Raw genomic sequence first — 27,912 nt, forward strand, 5'->3', positions numbered from 1 at the left:
GAAGGGGAAATATAGAACTTTATTTTTTAACATAGTAGTTCAATCCCACCACAAAAAAAGGGACACCGTTTTGTTTTTTATTTTTCACTTTTTTCATTCAATAAATACAAATTAATAAAAATACTATGTTTTGTAAAGAGACTGCCACTCCTCCCCACCTCCCATGGACACCTGCAGGTGACTGTGTCCCCGTGGTCTTGAAGCAGGCCAGCAGCCTCCCACAAGGCCACGGCTTCCTACTCCAGGAGCTGCATCTCGCTCATGCCTGCAAACACCATGCAGCACCCTGCCTCCACCCTTTCAAACTCAAGTCCTCCTACAGAATTTCAGACATTTAATGTTTAATCATTAATTAATCATTAAACATTTTTGAGAAGGAACAAAACTGGCCTCCACAGAAGCTCAACAAGAAGGGGCTGCACTAGGAATTGTTAACACCGTGAAAAGTGAGTTTTGGTGAGAGACGGGCACACTCGTGAAGGGAAGTACTCGCGAAGGGAAGTAAAGAGGCTAGTGTGAAGGGAGATCTGTTGCATGTCACACCGGCCATCTCCTGGGGAAACGCAACCTGTCTGGAGCAGGCCAGACACCGGCGTCCCCACACAACAGATCTGTGTGTTATTGCTCGTGGTGTTCCCTCCAGGTACTGTGCTGCTCAGCTCTCTGCTGTCAGAGACACCTAGGCAGCATCAAAGTCACAGACTGCCAAGCTGTGCTCCCTCCACCTGGGGCTGGAGTTGCAGCCCAGGTCCATTTTGCAGGGGAAAGGCACACCTCTGCACTCTGTGCCAACTAATAGTAGAGTCCCATCTGACCTCAAGGGCAAAGAATAGTCCTGGCACAACCACACCATGGTGCAGAGCCCTGGAGTGACCCAGCTTTTAGTCTAGAAAAGAAAAACTCCTGCAGGACTCAGGAGAAAACGTCAGTAAAACTTCGCAGACATCCCCTTGCCTGCTCTGGCAGTGCACAAGCAATGGCGACAGAATGCTATAGTCTCCTAAAACTGCAAGCAGGAAAGCCACTGGTCTTCATGGCCAGCAATAATCTTCTGTTCTGTGTCCCCATTTCTCACTGACTATTTGCAAAGCATCCCCAGAAATATTTCTAAGTGTGATTGTAATGCACAACAAATTAAGAGGCTCTACCTAGGCTGTTACAACCTCTGCTTGTAGAACACAGATGAGACGTCATGGACGCCTCACAGGGCATGTGGAACTGGGGGTGGGGTACAAAGTGTGCCAGCCCCTTCCCCACAGTTGCCACAGGCCCCATGCCTTTGCACAAGGCAGGTGGTCTGCCCGGGCCCTCGGTGCCGGGGCAGGTGCGGGAGGGAATGTGGACTGAGGGCGGCTGGGAGGTACGACAGCCTGTTGCCCTTCCTGAACCCACCATGGGGAGGAGCACTTGGGAACCGCAAAGCTGTCCTTACACTATGCAGGTCATGCTCCGGAAGAGCAGCCTGTTTGGGGTGGAAAGGTTAAGAAACAAGAAGTGCTGTGGTTCTGCAAGCTTGCCTGTTTTGGTGGCAGCACGGGCAGCACTGTCACTAAGTGTCCTGAGGGCAGCACTGGAACTACGCTGTGCCGTCCTGCTGTCCTGCCGTCCTGCCGTCCTGCCATCCGCAGAAGCACAGCCTCAGAGCCCCAGAGACTTCTGCACGATCTGCCTGGCAATCCTGTAAAACTGCTCCCGGTCGTCCCGCCACATCTTGGAAGCATCCACATTAGCTCCACTTTCATCGTTGGGCTCTGAAAGAAAAGGGAGACCGTCACCGCACACAGGAGCAGAAGCCACCATGTCACCTGAAAACGCAGGGCCCCTGAAAGAAGGTCTGTGGCTTCAGCAAGGGCCCTGGCACCTGAAGGAGGCTGAGAACTGGTCAGGAGCAACCTGCCTGGCCTGGCCCCCGGGATCGGCAGCTCCCACCACCAGTGTCTGGGTGGTCCCTTTAGAGGGACAGGGGCCCTTATCCCACACACCCCAAATTCTCCTCTTGCCAGAATCCTACACCCTCTCTATTCCTGACTGAGATGGTACAATACCCATGTTCACACTGGAAACAAGTCTTGTGCACGCCCGAGACCAAGCCCGAAGCCCGCACAGCCAGGCCCTCTTGAGCCCACCTGCCCTCCGGAGACCACTGAGGGCTGCAAAGACCCCCAACCCACTCGGCTCTGCTCCTGATCCAGCACATCATCTGCCAGCCGCTGTAGGCATGTCTTTTTAAGGCACCACTGTAGGACATGGCACCCATTGCCATTCCCAGAGCTGCCAGCCACCCTGCTCACTTCTGCAGGGCCCCTCCCTCCCCAGCCTTGGCTCCCACCACCGGCTGGTAGTGTCCCACCACCTCCAGCCTCAGCCCAGCTGCTTCCTTGGCCCCAAACACTTTCCCTCCCTCCTTCCTCATCTTGGGAAGTGGTCCAAAAGCCCCAGCGTGCATCTGCTTATCAGGATTTGCCACGTTAGCCCCCGTAACTGTGGGTTGAAGAAGTTGCCCTAGGATATGGGACCTTGAAGCTGGGTCTCTGACACACTGAGCTCTGCAGACCCAGTGCAGTGTGACATACACAAGAACCCCAGTAAATGCACACTGAGAATAAGACACCCCAGGTGTAGAGGATGGCTAGTCATGGTCAACACATGCTAAGACACCAGACTGCCTTTAAGACTCACGACATGGAAAATATGCCCTCAGCTTGAAAAGTGCAGACGAGCTACACTAAGTGTAAAACGCAGGTGCAAACCAACTACCCAGAGTAGGGCAGACTGCTGAGTGTTTGTGAGTGGGCTCCCAGGAAGACGGCGCCCGCACAGGCCCATGGCACGGTGTCTTACCTGCCAGCATGCTCACCACTGATAACAGGATCTTCTCCACACTCTGCACGGGGCTCCACCTCTCAGCACTGCTCTCGTAGCCCATGGGGTCATCGCCTGGCGCGTGAAGGATGGAGATACAGACTCTGCCGTCTGGGTAGACTGCAAGGGGCAGGATGGCAGGTGAGCACAGGGAGCAGCGACTGAGGGGGCGCTGAATGAGGCGGGCTCGTGGGTACAGAGGGCAGGGCTGCGGACACACACAGCACCACACGTACAGCTAGAGGGCACAGGGCCTGAGAGCCAGGGGCTGGGCCTCCCAAGGCCCTGTTGTTTGCTGACGGAGCTCTGGGCCAGCCAGCCTGCCTAACCAGCCACAGCAGGAGCCTACTTTCTTAGGATGTCTTTAGGAATGATCTTCAAGAGGAGTGAGCGAGAGGCAATCTGCTATGTATTTCACCAACGTATCGAACATGATTACTCACAATACTCTTGAGAGCCAGGTTTCATGGACATTCCTAATTTTACCAGGAAATCCCTGGATGTGACCATAAAATACACACTCATGTGGCTAGGATAAAGGAACTGGGATTACTTAAGTACCCAGAAAAAGAACAGCACTGCAGTAACTCCTTCTAATATTAAGGAACTACATCACTGACTTTTGTTCAAGAAGGGTCTGAAAAACAAGGTGCACACTGGTCCTGGACCCCAGGATGTCCACCTGTAGTCCACAAACATAGAATCTGGATACAGAACCTCTCTCACCACAGTAGAAGGACCACAGACATCAGAAGTTTTCAATCCCGACGTCACCTCCTCATGTCACGTGGCAACACTGCACCCCAGAAAGACCAAAACTCAAGTGTCCCCCGCCAGTGCTCTCTCACTCAGTCCTATCAGGCACAGTCCTCAAGTCTCTTGTGAATCTGCCAAGTCTCTACAGCTTCAATGCCAAGCTGCTGGCTACCCTCCCCCTCCCCCGCAGGGACAAGGCCCGGGCTCCTCCCAGGCGCCATCTACACTACCAGAGTAGCCCTCCGGGTGTCACTACATAGGTCACGCTGCCTCCCTCCAATGGCCCTAGGATAAGCCTCTACTTTCACACCACAGGCAGGCCCTGGCTCAAGCAAGGTAGACCCTTGCTCGGGTCTACCTTTGACCCTGTGCCCCCACATCAGACCCACCTGGGTGGCTGGCAACTTCTGCTTCACACCCACAGGTGGTCAGCTCACAGCTGCATGGTGCCAGGCCCTTCCTTTGTGGCTCAGTGCTCAACAGTGACTCCCCCACATCAGGGCTGACTCCACTTGGGCTGTCACTCACCATGACACCCAGCAACTCTACAAATGTGCAGCATTATTATTTTGGGGGAGAGTAGTGAGAGGCAACTGGGGATTTAACCTAGGGGCATTTTACCACTGAGCCTTTTTTATCAGTCTTTTTGTTTTTTGAGACAGGGTCTCACTAAGTTGCTGAGGCTGGCCTTGAACTTGCAATTTTCCTGACTCAGCCTCCTAAACTGCTAAAATTATAGGCATGCACCATGCACCATGTTGAGCTTGAATTATTTCTTACAGTTTTTACTAAATGACCAGTCTTTTTATTTATATATATATACATATATATATGGACCTATAGAAAAGTTCTCAAAAATTATTTTTGCAAAATAAAAATGTCCATTTTATGGTAAGTCAAAATTTAAAAGATGTTTATTGTGGCAGAGTACCTGACTAGCATGCCCAAGGCCCTGGGGTCAGTCCCCAGCACTGCAAACAGCAGCGACGTGATGCTAGGAACTCCTCCTGGGGAGTTCTTTCAGAGTGGCATGGACCAGATACTTCCAGCAGTACTCACTGTTGGGATGGAACATCTCGCAGGTGAACCTCATCTTGGGAGGACTCAGTGGGTAGTCAAGTGGGAAACTCAAGATGGCAGGAAAAACACCAAACTCAAAACAGGTATCTTCGGGGCCCCTGGAAGAAAGGAACCATAAACAGAACCTCAAAGTATACTTCGCAATGGCTACCACACTTGAGAAGTGACAGAAGGACGGGTTTCCATCCACAAGTGCCAAGGAAGAGAAGATGGAGGAACTGCTCTTTTCTTTGGGTGGCCAGTGTGTCCCAGGGTCCCATTCAGCTGACAGAACCTGAGGGTGAGCACCCAGACAGAGTACAGCCACCTTCATATGAGGAAGGCAGCCACCAGGCAGCACGGCCTCACCACGGGCCCGGAAGAGAACCAACACCAGCGCTGCAGGGCCTAGGGACCCTGCTCCTGAGCAGGAGGCACAAGGTTACTGAAGGACCAAGTGCAGCCACGGCAGATGCCAAGCAGGCATCCACGGCACTCCCAAGAGGGTGAAGAGTCATGTATTAAAAGCTATTTCTATTTTAAAAGTTTAAACAAGCCTAAGGAGTGGTTTTTTTCTAACAGAGCAGGTGTGTGATCCCATGTATACCCAGGGCAACAGGCCAGGCCTCGGGTGCACAGCAAGACCACCTGACCTATAGCCCCCGGCCCCCACCAACACACCCCACCCCCATGGGGCCATGCTCCTCACATGTCATGGCAGAAACACACCAAGCCATTTCAGAAGTCTGTTCACATCCTGACGGCCTCTCACCTTGGCGGAGGTCTGGAGGCAGCAGGAGAGCGAGTGGCAGGAGCCAGCCTGCAGCTGATGTCCATCTTATGGACCAATCAAGCCTGCCAAGAGCAGTTTCAGGAGGCCTTGGACCGGCTGGGTCATGTGATCCAACCCACCGCCACCAACACGGAAATCCAAGGAATTGCCTCAGGAGCACCCAGCACGTGGACAACTACGGATGAGGCCCTCGCCCACAGCCTGCTTCCTGGTCGCAGGTCCGAGGCAGAAAAAACCCCAGCAGGGTCCAAGACCTGGATTCCAGGGAGGGGTCACCCCAAGACCTGCCTTCTCCCAGCTGAATCCAGGCACGGCACAGGGGAGAGGAGCTCTAACTTAGCATTCCTCCAACAGAACTCTCAGCAGTACAAACCTGTTCAAAACCAACAGAATCATTTTGCTCCAGGTCTTCGAGACATTAGAGGCAATATTACTTCTACAATTAAGGAAAAAAGACAGAAAGAACTGTAATTTCATCTGATGGTGACACTCAGGGCCTTAGGAGAACAATACACTGCTTTGTGGAGCCATTTTTTTCAAGCTAAGAGACAAACCTTGCCTCTGAAAATTGTCCTGCTACTTTTTCAGGAAAAAAAAAAAAGAGCTCCTTTGTTTGGAGGAGTGACTGCACGACAGCCTTCGGGAGCCCTGACACGAGGCCAGGGCATGGCCACCACACCAAGAGGGGCAGGCCTGAGTCTAGCTACTGGCACAGCAGCAGTGTGTCACAGGGCTGGGCACAGCCACTCCCAGGGGGCCTGACAGGCCAGAAGGAGCCAAGAGCGGCCTGGAGCTGCTGGGAGCCACCACCAGCGAGGGTCATGCTGCTCTTCCTGCCAGGCCTCAAGAGACACCTGCAGGGCATCCCCCTCCCAAGGTAGGGACAGACATGCTCAGGAGCATGCAGCCATCCCCAGCACCTCATCCAGCACCAGGGCTCGCAGCACACACACGACGGCTGGAAGAAAGGGGGCACGACTGCTGCTTTCGTCTGACTGCCGAGCAACGGGGAACCCAAGGACTGCAGGACTGAGTCCCGGTCCCACATCACTTCAGCACTGGCCTCAGGGACAGACCCAGATCAAAATGCAAGTCAGAAGGTGAGGCAAAGATACAATCTTTAATAGTAACATTGTAACCATGTCAGGAAGGCCAGCCTGCCTGTGCCTCCTACTTTTGGCACCAGAATCTAGAACAGAAAAATGAATGGGTAGTGCCTTTGGAATGAGCCACGTGGGGTTTGCCCAACACTTTGATAACAGTTCTTTGTTTCTCATAATGGGGCTTTCTTAAAAAAAAAAAAAAAAAAAAAAATTGGGTCACTCCCAGCCTCAGAAGCATGACCAAACATTTCCTGAAGTGCGCCCACACCTTGACTCTCAAAGCTACTTGAAGAACCACAGCTCACAGCTGGTCTGCCCAGGACTTGTCTCGTTCCTAGAATGCCCGGCCTTGGATAAGCATGCAGGTGGGCAGTGTGCGGGCATCCTGCTGACTGGGAGTGCCGAGGACACAACTGGCCAGGTCAGGAGACAGAACCAACAGCCTGTGGACAAGTTTTACTACCGTACTCTGGACACCTTATTTCTGTCACTGAAGACAGCCTCAGGGCTGGGGCTGTAGCCAGTGGCAGAGCCCTTGACTCGCACATGTGAGGCACTGGGTTAGATCTTCAGCACCACATAAAAGTAAACAAAATAAAGGCATGCTGTCTACCTACAACTACAAAACAAAACAAAAAAGACAGCCTCGGCTCGAGATCCTTAAGAGAAAAAGAGAATAGGAAGAAAGGAAACAAAACATTTATCCAAAGCAAATGAGTCTACCAATGACTTTTCATCTCCCTGATTAAAAAGACGGTCTAACAAGAGCATTGTAATGTTTTGAACAGCCAATTAAAAAAAAAAAAAAAGACAGTCTAAGTGACCTCAAAGGCCTGCAACAGGGAATTCAGTCACATCAGAGTGAGGCGTCGTAACAGTACTGCATGGCAGAACCCACCTTTCAGGTGAACCAGCCTGAGAAAAGGCAAGGCTGACCGACTGCAGCTCCCACTCCTGCAAGCCAGAGCCTAACTCCCCAGACCCCACCCCAGGCCAGCCCACAGGCGTGGCTCACCTGCCCCGTGAGAATCAAACTCCATGACAAATGTGCTGGGCTTTCACCTCTTGGTGGTGGTGGTGGGGGGGGGGGCAGCATGCCTGGGTGGGCATCTGCTGCGAGCACCTTCCCCATCAGTCTGCGTGTGACGGGAGGTTAGGCAGGTGTTGGAGGCTGCTGTCTCTCACTCTCACAAAGTGTGTCACAGCACAGGACAGAACACCTCGGTCACACATACAACATGGTGCTAACATATCAGAGACAGTACCCAGTTGTCACTACTCGGAACCTGAACTGCACCAGTAAGGGACGACTATGCTCTGCAAGTGGGAACCCTGAGCAACAGAACCACCCCACCCCACCCCTCCCCACCTCCCGCCCCGACCGGCACCCAGCAGAAGGCCTACCTCCCTTCAGCCCTGGCTCTGTGTTTCACAAAGACTGTCACCAGGCATCCCCTTCGCCAGTGCCACGGACCGAGGAGGCCACACACAAGCGCACTGGGCCTGCCTGCTGACCCAGCCAGGGCTAAGGGGTGCTGACTACATGTGGGTGCGGAGCCCAGTTGGGAGGCGCCTGCTCCAGATCTTCCCACTGCTGGCTATAAGGAGCTGTGACCTGGGGAAAGGGCCCTCCCGCACCTCTGCTGGAGCAGTGCCCTGCATGGATGTGGTCACCCCAGGTGACTTTAGAAAGGAACCAAGCCAAGAACTGTGGGGAGACGAGGAGGGAGCTTTCCATTTGGAAAACAGTGGTGGTAACGAAGATCGTATCATCCCATACCCTTGTTTTCATGACTAAACCTGTCCAAAAGGAAACACAGCGACACCCTGATTATTTTTTCAGGAATAGAAATTCCTGAAAAACTTTAAAAATATTTAAACTACATTCAAAAGTGCATCAATCAATTACAAGAACTTTATGGTGAATTATAACATAATCACTTTCTAACATGAACCTTATTTATCTAGAAAAATATGTAAGTCTTGGAAAATATTCAAATACAGAAGTATATAGACCAAAAAAAGCAAACCCTCTCTCCCCTCCCTGCCCTCCCCCACCTGTAGCAAGGAAATGAGGTGACCTGCCCATTCTTCTTTCAGGCTTTCCTTATGTGTAGCTCACTGCCCTTAGCACCAAAACTGGCCCTCTTAAAGGTAAAAAAGGTATCATGGTATTGCTGAGAATTTAAATGGAAAGACATTCCACCTTCATGTACTGAAGAGCTCAATATTAAGGTGGCAATATTCCTCAAAGTGATCTAAAGATTCAAGGAAATCCCTTATCAAAATGATCACCTGCGGGTTGGCAGAAACTGACAAGCTGATCCTAGAACGTGTATGGAAACGCACAACGCCATGAACAGCCTAAATGAACCCGAACAAGAACCCAGCTGGAGGACTTGCATTTCCCAGTTTTAAGACTTACTAGTAATCAAGACACTGTGGCACTGGCACAATGAGGGAGCACAGATCAGTGCAACAGAACTCAGAATCCAAACATAAACCTTGCATTCAAGGCCTGATGACTTTGGATAAGAGGGCCTGATTTGCTCAACAGGAGAGGGCTATCTTTTTAACAAAGGGTGCTAAGAAAAGGGACTCCAGGTGCAAAAGAAAGGACCCCTACCTAACACACACAAAACCAACTCTGAATGGCTCTAACTAAACATCAAGAGCTACAAATCATTAAACTTCTTTAAAAAAAAAAAAAAACAAAACAAAACTCTGTAACCTTAGTTATGTATAACACCAAAAGCATGACCCATTAAAAAAAAAAAAACTGCTAAATTGCACGTCATCAAAAGAAACAATTTACTTGTACCCAAAATACATACTCTAATGACTTAATATGAAAAAAAAAAAAAAAAAAAAAAAGCCAGGCATGGTGGCACACACCTGTGATCCTAGTGGCTTGGGAGGATGAGGCAGGAGGATCACAAATTTGAGGCTAGCCTCATAAACTTAGTGAGGCCCTAGGCAACATGGTGAGACCCTGTCTCAAATTAAAAAATAAATAAATAAAAGGGCTGGGGACATAGTTCAGTGGTTTAGTGCATCTGGGTTCAATCCCTAGAACCAAAAATAAGTAGATAAATATAAGAAAACCAGCTAATTAAAAAATGGGCAGAACTTCTTTTTTTTTTTTTTAAAGAGAGAGCGAGAGCGAGGAGAGAGCGAGAGAGAGAATTTTAATATTTATTTTTTAGTTCTCGGCGGACAATCTTTGTTGGTATGTGGTGCTGAGGATTGAACCCGGGCCGCACGCATGCCAGGCGAGTGCGCTTCCACTTGAGCCATATCCCTAGCCAAAAAAATGGGCAGAACTTCTGAAGTCCATCAAAGGCAACGTATGAGTGGCTACCGAGTCCATGAGAAGACAATGGACCTCCACAAACACTAGGGAAGGTATGTCAAGTCCACAGGGAAGCAGCACTCCACATGGCCACACCAGCTCTGGTGAGATCACGCAGTGCTGGGAAGGGGACAGTGGAGGCCCAGGTCCACTGCCCACAGCGTGAGCCATGGTGAGCTGCTCCTGGAACCCCTCGGTGGCTTCTGGAAATCAACCTCCACCGCACATCCCAACAACTGGACACCTACACAGTGAGCGAGAAGAAATGACACCTCTGGACAAAGGCTTGTATGCAGCGTTCAAAGCAGCATTATTCAAAGCAGTCAAGAAGTGAGGACAATCCAACATACAGTGTCCAGTGAGTGAACAAAACAGAGGTGGAGACAGGAGCCACTGACCGCCATGACCCTGGTGGCCAGTTACACTGTGAGTGAAGCCCCACGGGACATCAGACACCGTATGGCCCCACTCACAGAAGTATCCAGAAAGGCACCACAGTCCGAAGGCAGGCGTGTACTTGCCTGAGGCTGCCAGCAGGTAAGAGGGTCTCTCTGGAAAGGCTACAGAACCATCCTGGTGATGGCCGCAAGATTCTAGAAATCTACCCAACTCTGGACGAACACATTTAGTTCAGGTAGAACTTATGGCACAAGAAAGACATCCCCTGAGGCTGCTAGAGAAGATACCAGGACACCAGGGCTTCCGGCCTCAGCACTGCCAGACTTTGGGCCAGACGGCTCTGCTCCAGGGCTGTCCTGGCCCTGTGGGCTGTCTTGATCCACCATTAGATGCTGCAGCAGCGGTCCCCCACCCTAGTGGTGATGGCCAAAAACATCTCTAGACATTGCCAAATGTCCCTCAAGGAATAAAAAAATCAAATAACTGGCGCTGGCGGAGACCCACAAATCTGAGGTCTGCTCTACACACACACACACACACACACACACACACACACACACGCACGCACGCACTGCAGGACCCTGCACAGTGCTCGGGGGCATCCCACTGTGGAGAGGTGCCACAGGTTATGCTGGGCAGAAATGCTTCCTTTTTGTAATGTCTGCCATGAAGACTGCAAGAAGCCGACTCCTGGGTTTTCTCACACGGACACCAGATGCTCTGCAGTCCAAGTACAAGAAGTGCTAATATAAAAGACGGCCACAGGAATCATGATGTGAGTACCAGAGCAGACCAGGCCCCCTGGCAAGAGAAACAACAGGCTAGGAACATGAGCTCACTGTGCAAGGCAGCTGGAGAACCTGGGCAAAAGCGCCTCCCCACCTGGGCCCCAAATGCAGTGTCAGGAACACAAAGGTAGAGTCAACAGGGACCTCCACCTTTCAGGAAGGGGAAGGTCCTTCTCAAGAGCCTGCTGGCCTAGAGAGGTTGCAGTTGTGAGCCACTGTCGGGAGCTGCCCTGGATGCAGATCTTCAAGTCCTGATGCCGAGGCACTGACTAATTATTGCTTTCAGCCTGGCATGAGAGTGCCAGGTCACAATAAGTTGGGCATTGTCCCAGCGTGGACAGCAAGGCGTGGCTCCAGGTGTAGGCGTCACCTGTGGGAAGCCATTCTAACACGTGATTGGGTGACTCCCGTTAAGGGCCTGAGGCGCTTTGGCTCTGTCGAAGCTTTCCCGACCCTTTCCTGATGAGAGAGCCCATCCGTGTGGGGGTGTGCCTGACCACTGACCCCGGGGACCCAATCACTGACCCTGACCTTGGAGTGCAGCCCCCCCTCAACCTTCATTGGATGGAATTCTCCCCTGAATCTCTTGTTCCCCAATAAAGGTCTACTCCCCGGCGTGTTCGCTCTCTCTCTCTCTCCTGCTAGCCCTGAGTAATCCTCGCTGCCCTGCTGGGCGGTTAGAGGAGGGAACCAGAGAGGTGAGCCGTCTCGGACCTAGCAATATAAATAAGGTAACTGGTCTGTGTGTTTTATTTTGATCTAACTAACTTTATGCCTAGAACCTCATTAATGAAACCACTGCGCAGGCCGCGTGGTAGAGTCACCTGTGAAGGCTGAGCTACACTCACCTGTTCCTTGGTAATCCTACCCCTGTGCCCTTTTTGGGACAGAATTTTCCATGGAACCTCCCCTCGTGCGTTCCCTATATAAGAATAAAAAATTCCGGCGGCTCTCTCTCTCTCCACAGACCCTTAGGGTCGCAGAGCTGTCTCCGGAATACTGGAAAGGTACTTCTGTGTCTGCGTGCTTTCTTTGTTGTCTTCTTGAGTAACTGGAGTACTTAGATTTTGTGAACCCGGCATTAGGTTGCCACCTAGGAGAGACGGCGATAAGCCATGGCAGGGAGGTCCCCAAAGCTAGCTGCCTCTGGAACACAGAGCAGGATACAACGGGAGTTGTATGAGAGTCCATGACTTCCACCTTGCCAATCGGGCTCTCTGTTCTACAGAGGTGCTGCACCCCAACAGCTAGGCTTAGTGGCAACAGTGTGGCACCAGCCACAGACCCAGTGGCTGAAGAGACCTCAAGCCATGCAAAGAATCCTGGGCCCATCTTGACCCCAGACAGGGCTGGAGAGGTCAAGTGCCCAGTCCCGAGCACAGCTGCAGGGTGCACACTCAGCAGGGCATTGGCCATCTCTGTGCTCAGTCACCTTCCACTTTTAACTGCAGACACTGCCAGGAACTTTATGACTTGGCCCTCTCTTATCCCTTTAGTTGGTGCTCCCTGCCCGTGCCATCAGCCTATGTGCTGAGGTGAAGATCTGGGTCCATGCTGCATGTACACACAAGGGCCCTGCTGTAAAAGCCCTCAGCCGCATTGCCTGGCCAGCTGAAGAGTGTGGAGGAGCTGCAGGCCTGAAGGCAGGCGTGGGCACAAGCCAGAGGCCTCAGAGCACTAGGTACACAGGAGGCCCTAGAAGACAGCAAAAAAGAGGGAGAAGGGGACCTATCACCCATAGGAAGAGCACAGCCAGTGTCTGCCAAAACAGCAGGTGAGACGAATCACGGAGGACAGTTAACTCCCTTAATAGATGTTTTAAGTACATCTGTAAACGGCCTCTTGTTTGTGAAGGGTCTGGAACAGGACCAAAACCCACAAACTTAACCAGATCTTCAAGCAGGGGAATTCCACACGAATGCAAAAGCCTTATTCAAACACAAAAACACTCTCCCTAAAAATGGCTCTAATTACTTTTTAAGGCAGGTTTTCAAAATATTAGTTTAATTTTATGTTGTTTATCTAAAATTAGTGGTAGTTACCCTAACATATTTTAACAATGAACACTTTAAAATCCACACTGGAGGCTCAACTGTTCCCTCACGAGCTTCTGAACATGCCTACCATGGATGCACATAAGCCAGCACCTCCTGAGTGCCACAGAACCTTCAGGTGCCTCTGACCTCTGCACTCCAGCAGGTCTCCCAACAACACAAGCACCCTGCGGCAGGCTGGGGGAGGGAGGGGGGCGGGGAGGGTGGCGGAAGCTTGTGAATGCCGTGCAGGTGCGTCTGTGTTGACACAGCACATGGCAGATGAAACAAGCAAGTCACACATGGGTTCACACATACACGATCTACGGCTTCTTGAAATGTAAACAGAGCTGACCTGACACGGGCCAGCACCACAGCCCACCAACTGCAGGACAGCACCTGCATGGGCTTGCCACCACCCGTGACTGCCTGGGCAACAGACATGAGAGCAGTTCTCCTTATCTGCAGTCTGTTACCCAAAGTCTGAAAACTTGAAATGGAAAATTCCAGAAACAAACAATTTCTAAGTTTTAAATAATTTTACTACAGACCAGTGTTATAACTGTTCTGTTTACTATTATTATTTTGCCTCACTTATAAACTTAATATGGACATGTACAGGAAAAGGCAGTGTCCACACAGGGTTTTGTACTGTCCACTGGGGTCTTGGCTAGACCCAAGGATGAAGGGAGACGATGCACCACACATCAGTCCCAAACACTTTAACCCATAACCCAAGCAACCAGGGCCTTGCACTACCAGGAAACGTCCGGTCTGCTGCACTGCAGTCTCTAGAGTGTGTTCAGTGACGATCCTTTAAGCCCTCACTTTCACATCGATGCTCCTATCACCTAACCCTCCGGACCACAGCAGCCATCTGCTTCTCGGGTCATCAGGAGCAAAGGGACACAGGCAGAAGCTTAACACCCTACCCTACCCACAGCACGGCTCGTCCAGTAGCTGGCGCTTCCTCCCGCTGGGGCCCAAGTGCTCAACCTGTGGGACATGACGCAGCCCCAAGCAGATGGTGTTGAAATGAATAAAATTAGAGGGCATCCAGCTGGTGTCCCCTGAGAACTGAATGCTCACTGGAGGGGAGAAATACCCATCCTGTCTGGGGTCTCTAGAGCCTTCTGTGCTGACTGTGACATGAGAGCAGAGGGAAAAACAAGGCCCGTGGTTTTTCCTGACAGAACCATACTAATATCTCCCAACAACAAACAGGAAGCACTCAGACAACTAAGGTTTCCACCAGTTCTAAGGAAACACCTGGTGCCTTCTGCACGATGCCTGTTGTCTTTGGCCTTCAGGTCAGAGCTGGAGAGGAGCTGACCGTGTGAAACCCACTGGGCCTTCTTGCCTGCCCGCTGCTTCAGAGCCGGTGCTCTGCAGAGTGTAGCACTGAGGTCCAGCTCCCAGGAAGCACCAGACACCAGCAAGACATGGTCAACTTACATGATCAATGCCTCCCATTCAAAAAAATTCTCTTCATTCATGGGACCTGCAGGAGAAGAAAAAAAAGTCCACCACATCTTAATTTTGAAGACAACTCTGGCAATTAGAAGAAAACTATATGAGGAAGTTACATAAGTACCTTACCTGCCACAATTCCTTCTGGAGGATTCAGGGTTAATTCTATAAAATGAAAAAGCAAAACATCATGAAACATTCTAAAAACCTTTTTTACAAAGTGTAGGACTGTGAGTTATAGAGAACACATTTAGAAAGAGAACAGTTCTGTCTGCCCCAAGTGAATGCCAGTGCGGTCACCGTACTGATAGGGACTGAGAACAGTCCTCCACATAAACACAACAATTTCAGAGCCACCAACCTTTACATGTTATGAACAAAGGCAGTAAACTGTCTTTCCAGGATACTCCTCCTCGCCACCTGGACTTGAGCTCACGAGTCTAATACAGCACATTACTCTTCTCCAACCACATGGGTTTCTGTCACCCTAAGTCATCACAGACTTCTCTGAAGCAGACAAGCCTGACAACACCAAGTAGAGCAAAGGCTCTGCAGGTGGACAGCCAGACACCAGCACTGATAGACAGCAAGCACATAACATGGTGCCCTGCCCGCGCCCCACAACTCGGGTCTGGGGACTGCTGAAGATAGGCCCGTGCAGCCACTGTGAAGCCACCATGGGTTGTTTCAACCTCGGCCTCACTTTCATTTGTGCTGTTGTTTGAAGCTGGTGAGTGCCCAAGGGCCTAGGTGCTGAAGTCTGGTCCCAGGGGTGGCACTGCAGGGGGACCCATGGGGGGGTCTAGCACACTGCCCCTCCACTCTGGCTTCCTGCTAGAGCCACACCAGCCATCAGGCACATGCTCCAGCCAGTGCCATCCACCATGTGACGCCATCCTCCGCCCTCCCAGAGTCAGTGCTGCAGATCCTGCTGGGGTGGTGGCTCAGAAGTAGAGCACTCGCCTAGCACATGAGAGGAACTGGGTTCGATCCTCTGCCCCAGATTAAAAGAGAAATAATTTTTTAAAAAATGATCCTGGGGCTGTGGATGTGGTTCAAGCGGTAGCACGCTCACCTGGCATGCGTGTGGCCCGGGTTCGACCCTCAGCACCACATGCAAACAAAGATGTTGTGTCCGCCGAAAACTGAAAAATATTAAAAATTAAAAAAAAAAAAAGATCCTGTACCTTTAACTCTCCAAGTGTGAGCTGAATAAACCACCCCCCCCCCTTTTTTTGTAAAGTTCTCTCTCTTGTTGTGGTAATGAAAAACAGACTGACACAGTGTGGCAGAGTTGTCAGATGTAAGGTCAACACTGAATAACTGGATAGTCTTTCTATTTATTTGCAGGTTTAAAAAATGAGTTTTATAATGGAAATTACAATGGAAAACACATAAGTTTTTGAAAGATATACAAGATCGCTACCAAAGCAGGAAACATGAACAAAGAGTTCTAGGAGAGCTTAATAAATGGGGATTGTATTCCATTCATAAGATTAAAAACATCAATCTCCTCAAACTGAATCTGTAGATTCAATGCAACTTCAGTCAAGATCCCAGCAAGTTTTCCCATTTAAATCTGACAAGATGATTCTAAAAGATACAAGAAAATGCGAATGACCAAGAGCAGCCAGGGCACTTTAAAGAGAAGGAAACACTGCCGGCCCAACCACCGCCGCCCCCCTGCCCACCCCACCCCACCCCACCACGACCCCCACCCTGCCCAGGCTTCCTCTAAAGCTCAAGTCTCAATAGGTGGTGGTACCAGCAGGAGTTAAAGTGCCCAAGGGAACAGAAGCAGACCCTTCCCAACAGCCCCTTGACTCAATCCCAAAGCAGCCTAGGGTCGTGCCTGGACCTCAGTGTCCCAGCCTCCAGAAGTATGAAGATCAATGTTCCTGGGCTGGGGATGTGGCTCAAGTTTAGCGCGCTCGCCTGGCATGCGTGCGGCCCGGGTTCGATCCTCAGCACCACATATCAACAAAGATGTTGTGTCCTCCGAAAACTAAAAAATAAATATTAAAAAAAAAAAAAAAAGAAGATCAATGTTCCTGAGTAAGCTCCCTGACCCAGCAGACTGAGCGACCATAGCAAACAGGCACAGAAAAAGATATTAACACTGTGGGCCATGAGGCAAAGCAGATTAAAACCAAAATGAGGTACAGCACAGTCTCTTTAGTGTGATAAATATCTCCATTTTGCCAAAACGGCTAAAATTGAAAAAAAACAACAATACTAAGTACTGGCAAGTTTAGTAGCTGGATGTCATGTGCAGGGAATGTGAAGAGCTGGTGTAGCTCTGGGGAACAGTCTGCTTCTAGTGAAGCTCAGTTAAGACCCCCAATTCTCCTGTGCCACGTGTCCCCATAAGCTTATGTGAAAGTTCACAGCAGCTCTATTCCCAACAGCCCCCAAATGATACTCCTCAAATATCCACTGGCGGCTGGGGATGTGGCTCAAGCGGTAGCGCACTCGCCTGGCATGGGTGCGGCCTGGGTTCGATCCTCAGCACCACATATCAACAAAGATGTTGTGTCCACCAAGAACTAAAAAAAAAATATTAAAAATTCTCTCTCTCTCTCTCTCTCTCTCTCTCCCCCCTTCCGCTTTCTCTTTTAAAAAAAATAAATAAATTTATTTATCAAAAAAAAAAATCCACTGGCTGGTAAATGAGCAAAAGAATGGCACATCCAAAGACAAAACATCACACAGCAAGGACGACGAACAGGCCACCAACACAAAAAACACAGACACCTCGCAAAAGCACTAAGTAAAAGAAGTGGGACACAAAAGACTGTGTTCTATTTATATGAAATTCTAGAAAAAGCAAAGTACAGCAGCACAGGGCAAGCACCCCTATCAAACACGACTGGGCTCAGCCAACACCTGCTCAGCTCTGGATTCTGGAGCATCTAGGACTCCAGATTTCTGAATTATGGGTGCTCTACCTGTTGTAAAAACCAAAGCCAATGTTACCAGAGAACAGAGAGAAGGGAAAGGATGGCAAAAGAGCACAAAGGGGCATTAGGAGGCAACAGAGTATTCTACAGTGTGACTGTAATGATGACTATATAATGAATTATGTATTCAAACCCAACATTTTATTATGCATCAATTTTATCTCAATAAAGCTGCCCACAAAATTAATTTGTTGTTTTGTGAAATTTAAAACAATAAATCTCAGGATGATAATGCAGAGTTTCTTCATGCTCTTCGCACAGACTTCTTCACAGGACCAACAGTAAAGTCGACACCAGGAACAGCAGCCATAAAAGGAAGAATGGGCACAACAAACACCCCTGCCCAGGACGGTGGGGGGGTTGTGGCTCAGCCGTGGAGCGCTCGCCTAACACGTGTGAGTTCCACCCTCAACACCACATATAAATAAAATAAAGGTACTGTGCCCATCTACAACTAAAAATATATTTTGAAAAAAGTCCCTGCCAAGCACTTCTGACATCAGAAGACACCTTAAGGAAAATGAAAAGGCAAGTCCCAGAGAGGAAGAAATTTGTAACAGATACGACCAACAAAAGGCAGTGTCCAGAATGTTTCCAGAATGCCTGACAAACACAAATATGAACAACCCAAACCCAACACAGTGGCACACGCCTAAAACCCCAGTGATATGGAAGGCTAAGGCAGGAGGATCGCAAGTTTGAGGCCAGTCTCAGCAATTAGGGAGGCCCTAAGTTGCTTAAATTTAGCGAGATTCTGTCTCAAAATAAAATGAAAAGGAAAAGGACTGGAGATGTGGCTCAGTGGTAAAGCACTCCAAGTTCAAAAACAACCTAAAAGAAAAAAGAAGCAAGACTTGAACTAGCACTTCACCAAAAAAAGAAAGAAAAAAAAACCTATGTGGCCTGGACACACAGCAAGGAGCATGGCACATTAACCTGGAGAAATGCCAACTGAAACCACAGGACAGCCATGGCACCACCAGAAGCACCAACTGCCAAAGCGAAGACTGAGCGAACGCCGTGGGCAGGGGTGAAGAGTGCCCCCGCCAGCCTCGGCCTTCCGGCCTTCCGCAGCAGCGACAGCACGCTCCAGCCACAGCTCCAAGAGGCCCCACAGCAGGTTACTCCAAGGCAGAAGACGGAGACAGCACCCAGACACCTACCATGAGGGATCGGCGCACTGTGGTCTCCATACCATGGGACAAGGATGAAAATAAACGACCCACAACTGCCCACAGTGTTGCTGCCAAGTGAAGCCAGGCCCCAGGTACACAACACACAAGTACAGACATTCCAAAACACAAGCAAAAAGCCACACTGTCCAGGAATGTAAAGGGACCAGAGGAGGCGACAGCTGCCCTGGGATGGCACAACACTTCCTATCTGCAGCAGGCCCCTTCTCTTCTGGGCAGGGGCTGAGGCTGGCAGTGGCTCCTGAGCAGGGACTCTTCCCTGAACTCCTCTCCTTCACACTAATGCAGCTGTAAAAGCTGTACCCAAACCAGCCAGAAAGAAAAGAGAGAGGCGACAGGCAGGGGGGCTGATGAGGTGGGCACAGCCTCTGAGAAGACAGCCTGATCCCAGGTGGGAGGACCGGGGGAAGTGGAGAAGGCAAGGGCAGGGAGCCAGGTGCTCCCCTTTAAAAGCTTCATGCTAGCATGTCCAGTAACAGCAAGGGAGTCAGTGGGCAGCTGCCTGGGGAAAGACAGGGTAGAGACGTAAATTGGGCTATTTCACACAGGACATGTGTGACCCCAGGGGACGGCAGGGGACCCTCGGAGCAGTGTTTCCCAGGAAGCATCTGGAAATAGGTGACATTACAGATTTCACAAGAACAGAGAAATGATCTTGCAGCATAGTACAAAGGGGCCAGCAGTGCTCAACACCTGGCACGGCAAGGCCTGCAGCAGAGAAAACTGACACAAAATGCCAGCAACAGCGCTGATCCAGGGAACAAGTAGAGGGCAGAGGATAGCCCAGGGCTGTACTGAGCCCGAGAAGGAGAAGGACAGCTGGAGACATCAAGCAGAGGCCAGCCAAGTAAAGCAAAGAGCAATATCCTGAAGTCCAGTGCCTTGAAGACGTCAAGGAGGGAGAAGCAAATGTAGGAGGGTCCAGCACCAAGAAAGGAGGACACACTTCCACCACGGCTGCACCTTCTCGCAGGGAGCAAAATGGCAGAGAACATCGCACCCCACACTCAGCTTCCCACGCCCAGTCACCAGAATTCTAGCCCAGTTTGTGTCTACAACCAAGTCACCTGATAAGAACAAGTAATGAATTAAGGCATGTGCATTCTGACTTGCTGAGATGGTGGAGGTGGGGAAGCAGGGCATCTCAGAGCACAGTGCAGTAGGGACCATGCAGACAGACAGGACACACCCACACCAGTGGCAGACCCGCTGGTGCCAGGAAAAAACGCAGCAGAGCTCTTCCAGTTGTGGTGGTGTAACCACGAGGGGGTACCTACACCAAGAGGCCTTGCTTCATTTTGGGGTGGAGCTCTCCTTTGGCACTTCCCTGTGACAGCTCCTGGGAGAAGGAGCGTCAGCCAACAGCGCCACCTGCTGGTCACTGGAGAACTGCAGTCAAGGGTTCCCCAGAGAAGGAGAGGATCACTTAAGACTATCGGTTGGTTGTTTTGTTTTTGCTTCCCACACACACACACACACACACACACACGCACACACACACACATGCACACACACGCACACATGCACGCACGCACATCTATATACAGCTTCATGTTTACTAACAAAAACAAATTACAAACGAGAAGCAACTCTTAACAAGAAATTTTCAATGAGCACATTCTGATTCGCTTAAACATTGCTTTTCTTAAAATAGTGGCTTAAAACATAACTACCACACAAAATGAAATACATTTGACATCCGACCCAGACATCTCATTCCCAAGAGCCTGTCCCACAATCACACTGGTAAAAATACTGCAGAACTACCCCTAATAGCAAGAAGGCCTGGAAATCCCCCACTGTCGCCAGCAGGAGCCAGTGGAATCACAGCTTGCAGGGGAGCACTGTGCACCTGCAAATACCTCCACAGACCGCTACAGAATGAACTGCAGGGTGGAGAAGTGTTGACTAGGGCCTGCAGATGAGAACACCGGGTTGGGTCCTAATCCTGTCTAACCATGTCCTTATGAGAAGACTGCGGACACACAGAAGCACAGAGAGGCCTCAGGAGAAACCAGCCCTGCCCACACCTGCATCTCGGACTTCCCACCTCCAGGACTGTGAGAAAAGAGCTACATTTGTTAAGTTAGCAGCTCTAGAAAACTACCACAGAGTGGAACACTTGCAACTAATACATAAACAAACCTCAACCTTGATCGCACACCATATATAAAGCTGTACTTGACATGAATCAGATTTAAAATGTAGAAGCTACAACTATCAACCCCTGGAAGAAATCATAACACCTTAGGGACCTTACATTTAGTAGTCTTAAATATAGAACAAAAGCAAGAAATCATTTCAAGTCAACCTACTGGACTTCTCTGAAATTTTTAAAAGTCTATTTTTTTAAAGGCATAACTGTGAAAGGAGAAGACCAGCCATAGGAGGTGTTGTCAAAGGTAGAGTTTTAGCCAGGAGAAGTGAGGAAGTTCCAGATACCCAGCTAAAACAGTGAACACCAGTAGCAAAACTACAATATGTATCTAAAGAGGCAGAAATACGCATTTGTAACTGAAAGACCCCAGCCCCATAACCTAAGGCCCGATTATGAAAAGTAGAAAGTATGCAGTAAACAGGTGAGCTCACCACATAACCTGTTAGAAAGGGCACCCTGCCCACATCACAGGACATGCTTGAACAAACTGGGATCATAAGCGGGAACAGGGAGGAAACAAAATGTAAACCTATGAGATTAATGAGTTTTTCGGGAACCTATAGTGGAAAACAAGTTTATCATAGTGAAAAACAAGTTTATCATAGTGAAAAACAAGTTTACCCTTTAAGTGACATGTATGCTGGATTCAAAAACACCTGTTATTGTGCTAGGTGGAAAACAACTCCTTTTTCCCTATAAAAGATCTGTACCCCAAAGCCCGGTGTGCCAGTTCACCAAAGCTTTGGCTGAGGTTTTGCTGTGCACCCGCAGGCGCCTGTGTATTAATAAACTTGCCTCTTGCTTTTGCAGCCAGTGTGACGCTAGTTCTCTTTTGGACGGGGGATTTGAGGGTCTGGGGGTCTTTCATAACCACAATAAACACAAGAGTGGGGGAAACATAGAATAAGGAAAACATTCCCAAGATGAATACCCAACGAAAGACTTGCATTACGAAACATAAATCTTCCAACCCAAGAAAACACTCGACACAACTTAAAAATGAACAAACTCCAGACGTTTTATCACAACAGTCATATAGATGGCAAGTATACATGAAGTGATGCTCAACACCACTAGTCACTAGAGAGATTCCAATTAAAACTACAGTTAAGATACTCATATACACCCAATAAAAGGCTAATGGTGCTAGGGGCTGAACCCTGGGGTGCTCTGCCACTGAACTATATCCCCAGCCTCACTAAGTTGCTGAGGCTGGTCTTGAACTTGCAACCTTCCTGCCCCAGCCTCCTAAGTAGCTGCGTTCATAGCCCTGCATCACTGCAGCCAGGAAATGTCTGAAATTTTTAAAGTTAACCATACCATGTTGGGTGTACACACCTGAATACAAATCCAAAGGTTCTGGAGGCTGAAGCAAGAGGATCGCAGGTTCAAAGCTAGCCTCAGCAACTTAGCGAGGCCCTAAGAAACTTAGAGAGACCCTGTCTCAAAATAAAAAATGAAAGGTCTGGGGATGTGACTCAGTGGTTAAGCACCCTGGGTCCATCACCTGTACCCCTCCCACACACACACACACAAAGCCAACCATACCAAGCATCAGCAAAGAGGTGTAGCAACTGAACTCTTGACACACTGCAGTGAGAACGAAACGTTACGACTGCTTGGGAGATTGCCTTTAAACTAAGACATGGAGCCAACACACACAGGTCTGTTTGTGACAACCAAGAACTAGAAACAACCCAAATGCCCATCAACATACAAATACAGTCTATCACACAAGGACTTACTACCATGCAATAAAAAGGAACAACTGGGGCTGGGGTTGTGGCTCAGTGGTAGAGCACTTGCTTAGCATGCATGAGGCACTGGGTTCGATCCCCAGCACCACATAAAAAAGTTTAAAATACAAAATAAAGGTTTTGTGTCCATATACAACTAAAAATATTAAAAAAAAAAAAAAGGAACTGACGACTACAGTGGCTCCCTGTTATCTATATCTGGCTTTACTTTCGCAGTATCAATCACTTCTGGCCCAGCAAGGTTTGAAAATATGAATGAAAAATTCCAGAAATAAATGATTTATAAATTTAAAATTCAGAGACTATAATGAAACTTCATGCCATCCTGCTTGAGCCACCAGAATGTGATGTGAACCATTCCAGGCACAAGCTGGACACACCACATGCGCCCTGGAGTGGAGAGATCATGCTCACCTCACTTTGGTAACAGTATACTAATTATTCCATGTATTGTTGTCATGATTCCCAAGACAGCAGGGGATACTGCATGGAGTTGAAAGAAGTCAGACAGAAGGAGCCCAAAACAACGTTCAGGAAGGGAAGGAAAGCAGGTCAGTAGGCCTGGGAAGTGGGCAGAGGAGGGCAGAGACGGCAGACCAGGGCAGGGGACGATGAGGACAATGGCTGTGCTCATGGCCTCGACCACATGAAGGCTTGGTCGCCTCGCTGCACAGCAATGATACCCCACAGGCTACCTTCGTAAAGGTACCGGAAAAAGAGATACCACAGGGCAGAAAAGACAAAGCCCCAGAGTAACTGCAGCACAGGTGACCACATAGGACTGGGGCAGAGAAAGGACCCCTAGCAATCCCCAAGAGAAAAAACTGCCCTGTGCAAAATTAGCAAAGACAAACACTTCAGAGAAAAAAAGACCACAAACTTGTTTTTTTCTGTCTTGTGTGTAGAGAAAAAAAAATCCTACATATGAGAAAAGATGCTCAACCTCATTCATGATCACAGTACACAGATGCCACACACTCCCAAACTAGTGAGAACCAGGTACTACACACCAAGGACTGACTCAACTGCCACTGGAGGGACACACCAAGTGGTCTGCCCATCTAGAACAACTCCATGGCCTCATTTCCTCCAAATGTACACCATGAACACACATGCCAAGGATGTTCAAAATGCTCAGCGATGTCTATAAAATCTGAAAACTGGGGCTGGGGATGTAGCTCAGTTGGTAGAGTGCTTGCCTCACATGCACAAGGTCCTGGGTTCTATCCCCAGCACCACACACACAAAAAAAAAATGGCTGAAAATAGGGCTCTCTTCCACCTGTTGAGGCACAGCAGACAGAGTAGGTACAGATGAGGAAGATCCCAAGTTAAGAGCCCAGCCATGGCCACTCCCTGGAGAATGGCTCCCTGAAAGAGGGCCCTACTGATGCTTCTGGACTCTTAGGCAGTGGCCCTAGTCAAGTGGCTCCCCTGTATGAGGTTCAGCGCCAGGCTGGAGCCAGAAACTACCGCTCCCTGAGGCTGAGCCATGAGGGGGAACTGTAGAGCCTCCAAGGGGATGGAGACCTGGAGGTGTCGGACAGAACCCTCCACCCAGCTTCAACAACCACAAGCTGCCCTCAGTCACCTGTGGTCAGGACTGGTCTTCATCCAGCACAGTGCCAGCGCCCCAGGAGGATAGCGACCTGTGGAAACCCACCTCACCATGAAAAGGCATCGCAAGAAGAGGAGTCCGTTCTCTGGACAAATTAGTTAGCATTTTGAAACTGGTACTAGAAACTCTATTCTGACTCTCTGAAAATACTCTGGGGTACCACACCTGGAGTCTGTGACTGCAGTTTGCTGGAAACCACAATATTTTCACCTGGCTATAATTTTGGTTACTTTTTTTAGACAAGGGATGGAAAAATAGTCAATACAGTTTTGTTACCTCACTTATCCCCCAAATAGAAAAATCAGGAAGCACAATATTTTCTTTTGAAGCTCAAAATTTCCATAAAACAAATATGTCCAATAAAATGTTTAAACTCCACTTTGATTAGTTTGTCAGGAAAAGGTTATTGCAGCAACTCAGGTTTATATCAAAGATATCAAAATAGAGCAACCAACCCTTCATGCAGCTTCAGGTCAGATTAGAAGGCTGACAACTTTACAACCATACCCTAGACATCAAATGAAATTCAGCATGTTTTCAGGAGTCCTTACTGAAATCGAGTCAGAAATGTAATGACTTATTTACATTTCCCTGAGCATGGACTGAAGTCCCGAGTATGCCCTAAACACGGGTATGCCATCTCCTATCTAAACAGGATTTCCTGGCAGGCAGATATTTGCAAATTTTTTGTTCCCATGTATGATCCTGCCCTCACCTGGATTTTGGACTTGTACCTCCAGAGAGAGAGTGAATTCCGTTAAGCCGCCCAGTTGGCAGTACTTTGTTATAGCACCCCTAAGACACTCCTCCCTCAGTTTCTCTCCCACAGTCCCAGGAAAGGCTGAAGTGTGAAGTTACAACATCAAAACAGCTGTTTAAAACATTTGGGTTCAGCAGCTTGGCAGGCTTAGAAAGGAGGATCATGAGTTCAAAGCCAGCCTCAGCAAAAGTGAGGCGCTAAGCAACTCAGTGAGAGCCTGTCTCTAAATAAAATACAAATAGGGCTGGGGATGTGGCTCAGTGATTGAGTGCCCTGATTTCAATTCCTGATGGGGAAAAAAAAATGGGTTCTTCTCCAGGTTCTTTTTTTTTTTTTTTTTTTGGTTGTATGAATGAGGCAAATTATTTTGCCTCTTATTAGATTTCCTGTAAAATTAGGGGGCCTGAACAGACCACATCCAGAGTCCTACCCCTCAAAACGCCCACAGACTCTGACTAGTCCAAATACAACCAAGTATGCCTGCACACCTATCCCAATCTCCCTACACTCCATTCCACACAGAGGGTTTCTGTTAAGTCTCCCTGTACATTGGAACATGAGACCTTAAGGACACGGAGGACAAGATGCTAAGACAAGAAACACAGAAAGAAAGGAATTCTATCACATCACTAGGAGGCAGGAAAAAAATGCCCTGAATACTGCACTGATTTTCTGTACTGCTGTATTCATCTCCCATCACTGCTATGCAACTCAACATAAACTTCTAAGTGCCTTGGAACAGTACCATTGATGACCTCACAATTTCCAAGCAACAGAAGTCTGGGCACAGCATGGGCCACTGGTTCTCTGCTTACTGGATCACAGGGCCAAAATCAAGGTGCTGGTAGGGCCATGGTCCAGGTTTAGACTATTGACTTAACTCAGTCCCACATGGCTGCAGCACTGAGGTTCCAGGCCCCAGATGGGCTGCGGCAGGGTGGCTCTCAACTTCTCCCCCTGCCCCCCATCAGCCCATGGGGCCCCTTCCTTCCATTCACAGCTGCTCAGCAGACACAGACCTTCTCACTTTTGAGCCCATGAAAACAAGCCAGGATAATCTTCCTCTCTTTGGGTGCTCATTAGTGACCTCAACTACATTCTCCCAAGTCCCACTTCAGTAGCCCTAGACATAGACAGTGCTTAAAATAATCAGGGCACTGAGGTTCAAAGGAGACATCTTTAGAGTGCTGCCTTCCAAATGTAATCCAAAATCTCATTTATTAACACACCAAAATAATAATAATCATACACTTCTGTGACAGAGTTTTAGGAATCAAGTTTTCTTACTGCAATTTAATTGGTATGACTGAAATAATGGATGAGGCTTTTATTAAGGGCAGTAAAGGGGGAAAATAAACCTTTCTTAATGCACATATCCTTAGGAAATACAAGTTCAACAATGCAAAGACTGGACAGAGGCAGCAGCAGCTTCTTGATTCCCTATAAAGGGGCTTAATGGTTTCCTTCTCTATAGAAATGAGAAAATAATATCTGCTCACAGTCCAGACACAGAGTTAAAAAATGTAAGAGACAGAAACAAAACCCAGGTGCCAAGAAATGCTGTTCACACGTGACCACTTTCCTGACAGCCCCCACAGCCAACCCTACTCAGAGTGAACCTTCTGTCCCTACTGCCCTCTAAAAGTCTCTCTTAAATGGGCAAACACAAGACCCTTCTTTAGAGAACCCTGTATGTTAATGAGCCTGTGTTTGCAACACGTAAGCTTGCTCAGGTAAACATGAACTCCAGGCGCAGGGTCACCAGGCTGCAATCGGATTCGTTATATCAGTTTATTTTCAATGCTCTCCCAACCTGCCTCAAGGCAACAACAGTAACAAGCTAACCTTTGGAGGGCCAGGTGTCAAGCTCGCAAAGCACTCGCGCTGCAGGACCAGCCTTAAGCTCTCGGGGCTGAGAGCTGCACGCAGCGGCAGGCGGACCACCCGATCCCGCACCCAGGGTCGGCGGGAGCCCCAACCAGGCCGGCTCCGGTCTGCACCGGCCAATCCCGCAGCCGCACGCTCCACCTAGAGGCACCCCGAAACTCCGGCGCAACTCGGGCGGGCCGCCAGGAGCTGGGGCACGAGGGCAGTCCATCCGCCGCGGGGGCCCAGGTCCTCCGCGGCTCCCCGGCCCCGTGCTCCCTCCCGCCCTCCGTGGCTTCCCGGGTCCCTTGGCCCGACCCTGGACCCCAGTCCTCCGCGGCTCCCCCGGCCCCGTCCTCCCTCCCGCCCTCCGCGGGGCGAACGCCCCGGCAGCCGCGGAGCTTCGACGGCGATATCCACCCGGAGGCCCGGCACCGGTGCGGCGGGGACCCCAACTTACGCTTGTACTCGGCCATCAGCCTCTTGAGCGCCGTACCCGCCATGTCCCCAGCAGCTGAGCTGGCCGCCTCACCTCGCCCGCGCCCCGACGCCGGGGTCGCTTCCGGGTCACCACCTCGCCAGGAGCGCTTCCGGGGCGCGGAGCGGCGTGCGCAGCGTCTCCGGGGGCGAGCAGGGGCGCGTACCGGGCGTCCCGCCCACTCGCACGCCGCGCCTGCGCAGAGCACGCCCCTGCCTCACAGCGCGCCGCGGTGCTGCAGCCTCTGCACGGTGCTGGGGGTTACCCCACTGTCTTCCTGCCGCTCCGAGCGCGGCGTCCTCCTGTCGCGGCTTCGCTAGCGGCCACCCTCGAGGGGCCGGACCCCCGAGCCGCAGCGGGGAGGCCGGACGGAAGGCGCCCCCTCGGCGGGCCGTCAGGGAGCAGGCTCGCCCCGTCTCCCCGCCACCGCGCAGCTCCTGGCGGTCCGGCCGGGCGCCCCGTGGCGTCGTGTGCTCCCCCAGCGAGGGTCCTGCCCAGCCGGTGTGTA

The 27,912-nt window shown here is 49.9% G+C and overlaps 1 protein-coding gene and 1 long non-coding RNA gene across 3 annotated transcripts; both read right to left on the reverse strand.

The window, feature by feature from the left end:
* Window positions 1-27,519, reverse strand: UBE2G2 (ubiquitin conjugating enzyme E2 G2). 2 transcript variants are annotated; one of them, XM_081301513.1, is made up of 6 exons: window positions 27,387-27,503; window positions 14,745-14,780; window positions 14,601-14,646; window positions 4,678-4,796; window positions 2,842-2,982; window positions 1-1,751 (listed from the first exon to the last, which is right to left on the reverse strand). In XM_081301513.1, exons 1-6 carry the CDS (start codon window positions 27,427-27,429, stop codon window positions 1,639-1,641), a joined length of 498 nt encoding a protein of 165 aa, XP_081157639.1. In that variant the 5' UTR covers window positions 27,430-27,503; the 3' UTR covers window positions 1-1,638. The 2 variants fall into 2 exon arrangements, with proteins under 2 accessions (XP_081157639.1, XP_081157640.1); XM_081301514.1 differs by lacking the exons at window positions 14,601-14,646; window positions 14,745-14,780 and having other exon boundaries at window positions 27,387-27,519.
* LOC308653106 lies at window positions 6,769-14,594 on the reverse strand. Its single transcript, XR_014022987.1, has 2 exons — window positions 11,937-14,594; window positions 6,769-11,482 (listed from the first exon to the last, which is right to left on the reverse strand). It is a non-coding gene; the product is annotated as an uncharacterized lncRNA (long non-coding RNA).
* Window positions 27,520-27,912: the final 393 nt, after the last annotated feature.

Source organism: Spermophilus citellus (assembly GCF_964194105.1).
Source record: "Spermophilus citellus genome assembly, chromosome: 7".
NCBI classification, from domain to species: Eukaryota; Metazoa; Chordata; class Mammalia; order Rodentia; family Sciuridae; genus Spermophilus; species Spermophilus citellus.

Bases quoted from the DNA above. Each gene is read 5' to 3' on its own strand.
- UBE2G2 (XM_081301513.1), bottom strand. From the start codon at position 27,429: ATGGCGGGTACGGCGCTCAAGAGGCTGATGGCCGAGTACAAGC. The intron at 14,781-27,386 runs GTAAGTTGGGGT...TTCATTTTATAG, and splicing joins GCTGATGGCCGAGTACAAGC to AATTAACCCTGAATCCTCCA. The intron at 1,752-2,841 runs GTAAGACACCGT...CTTTTCTTTCAG, and splicing joins AGTGGTGAGCATGCTGGCAG to AGCCCAACGATGAAAGTGGA.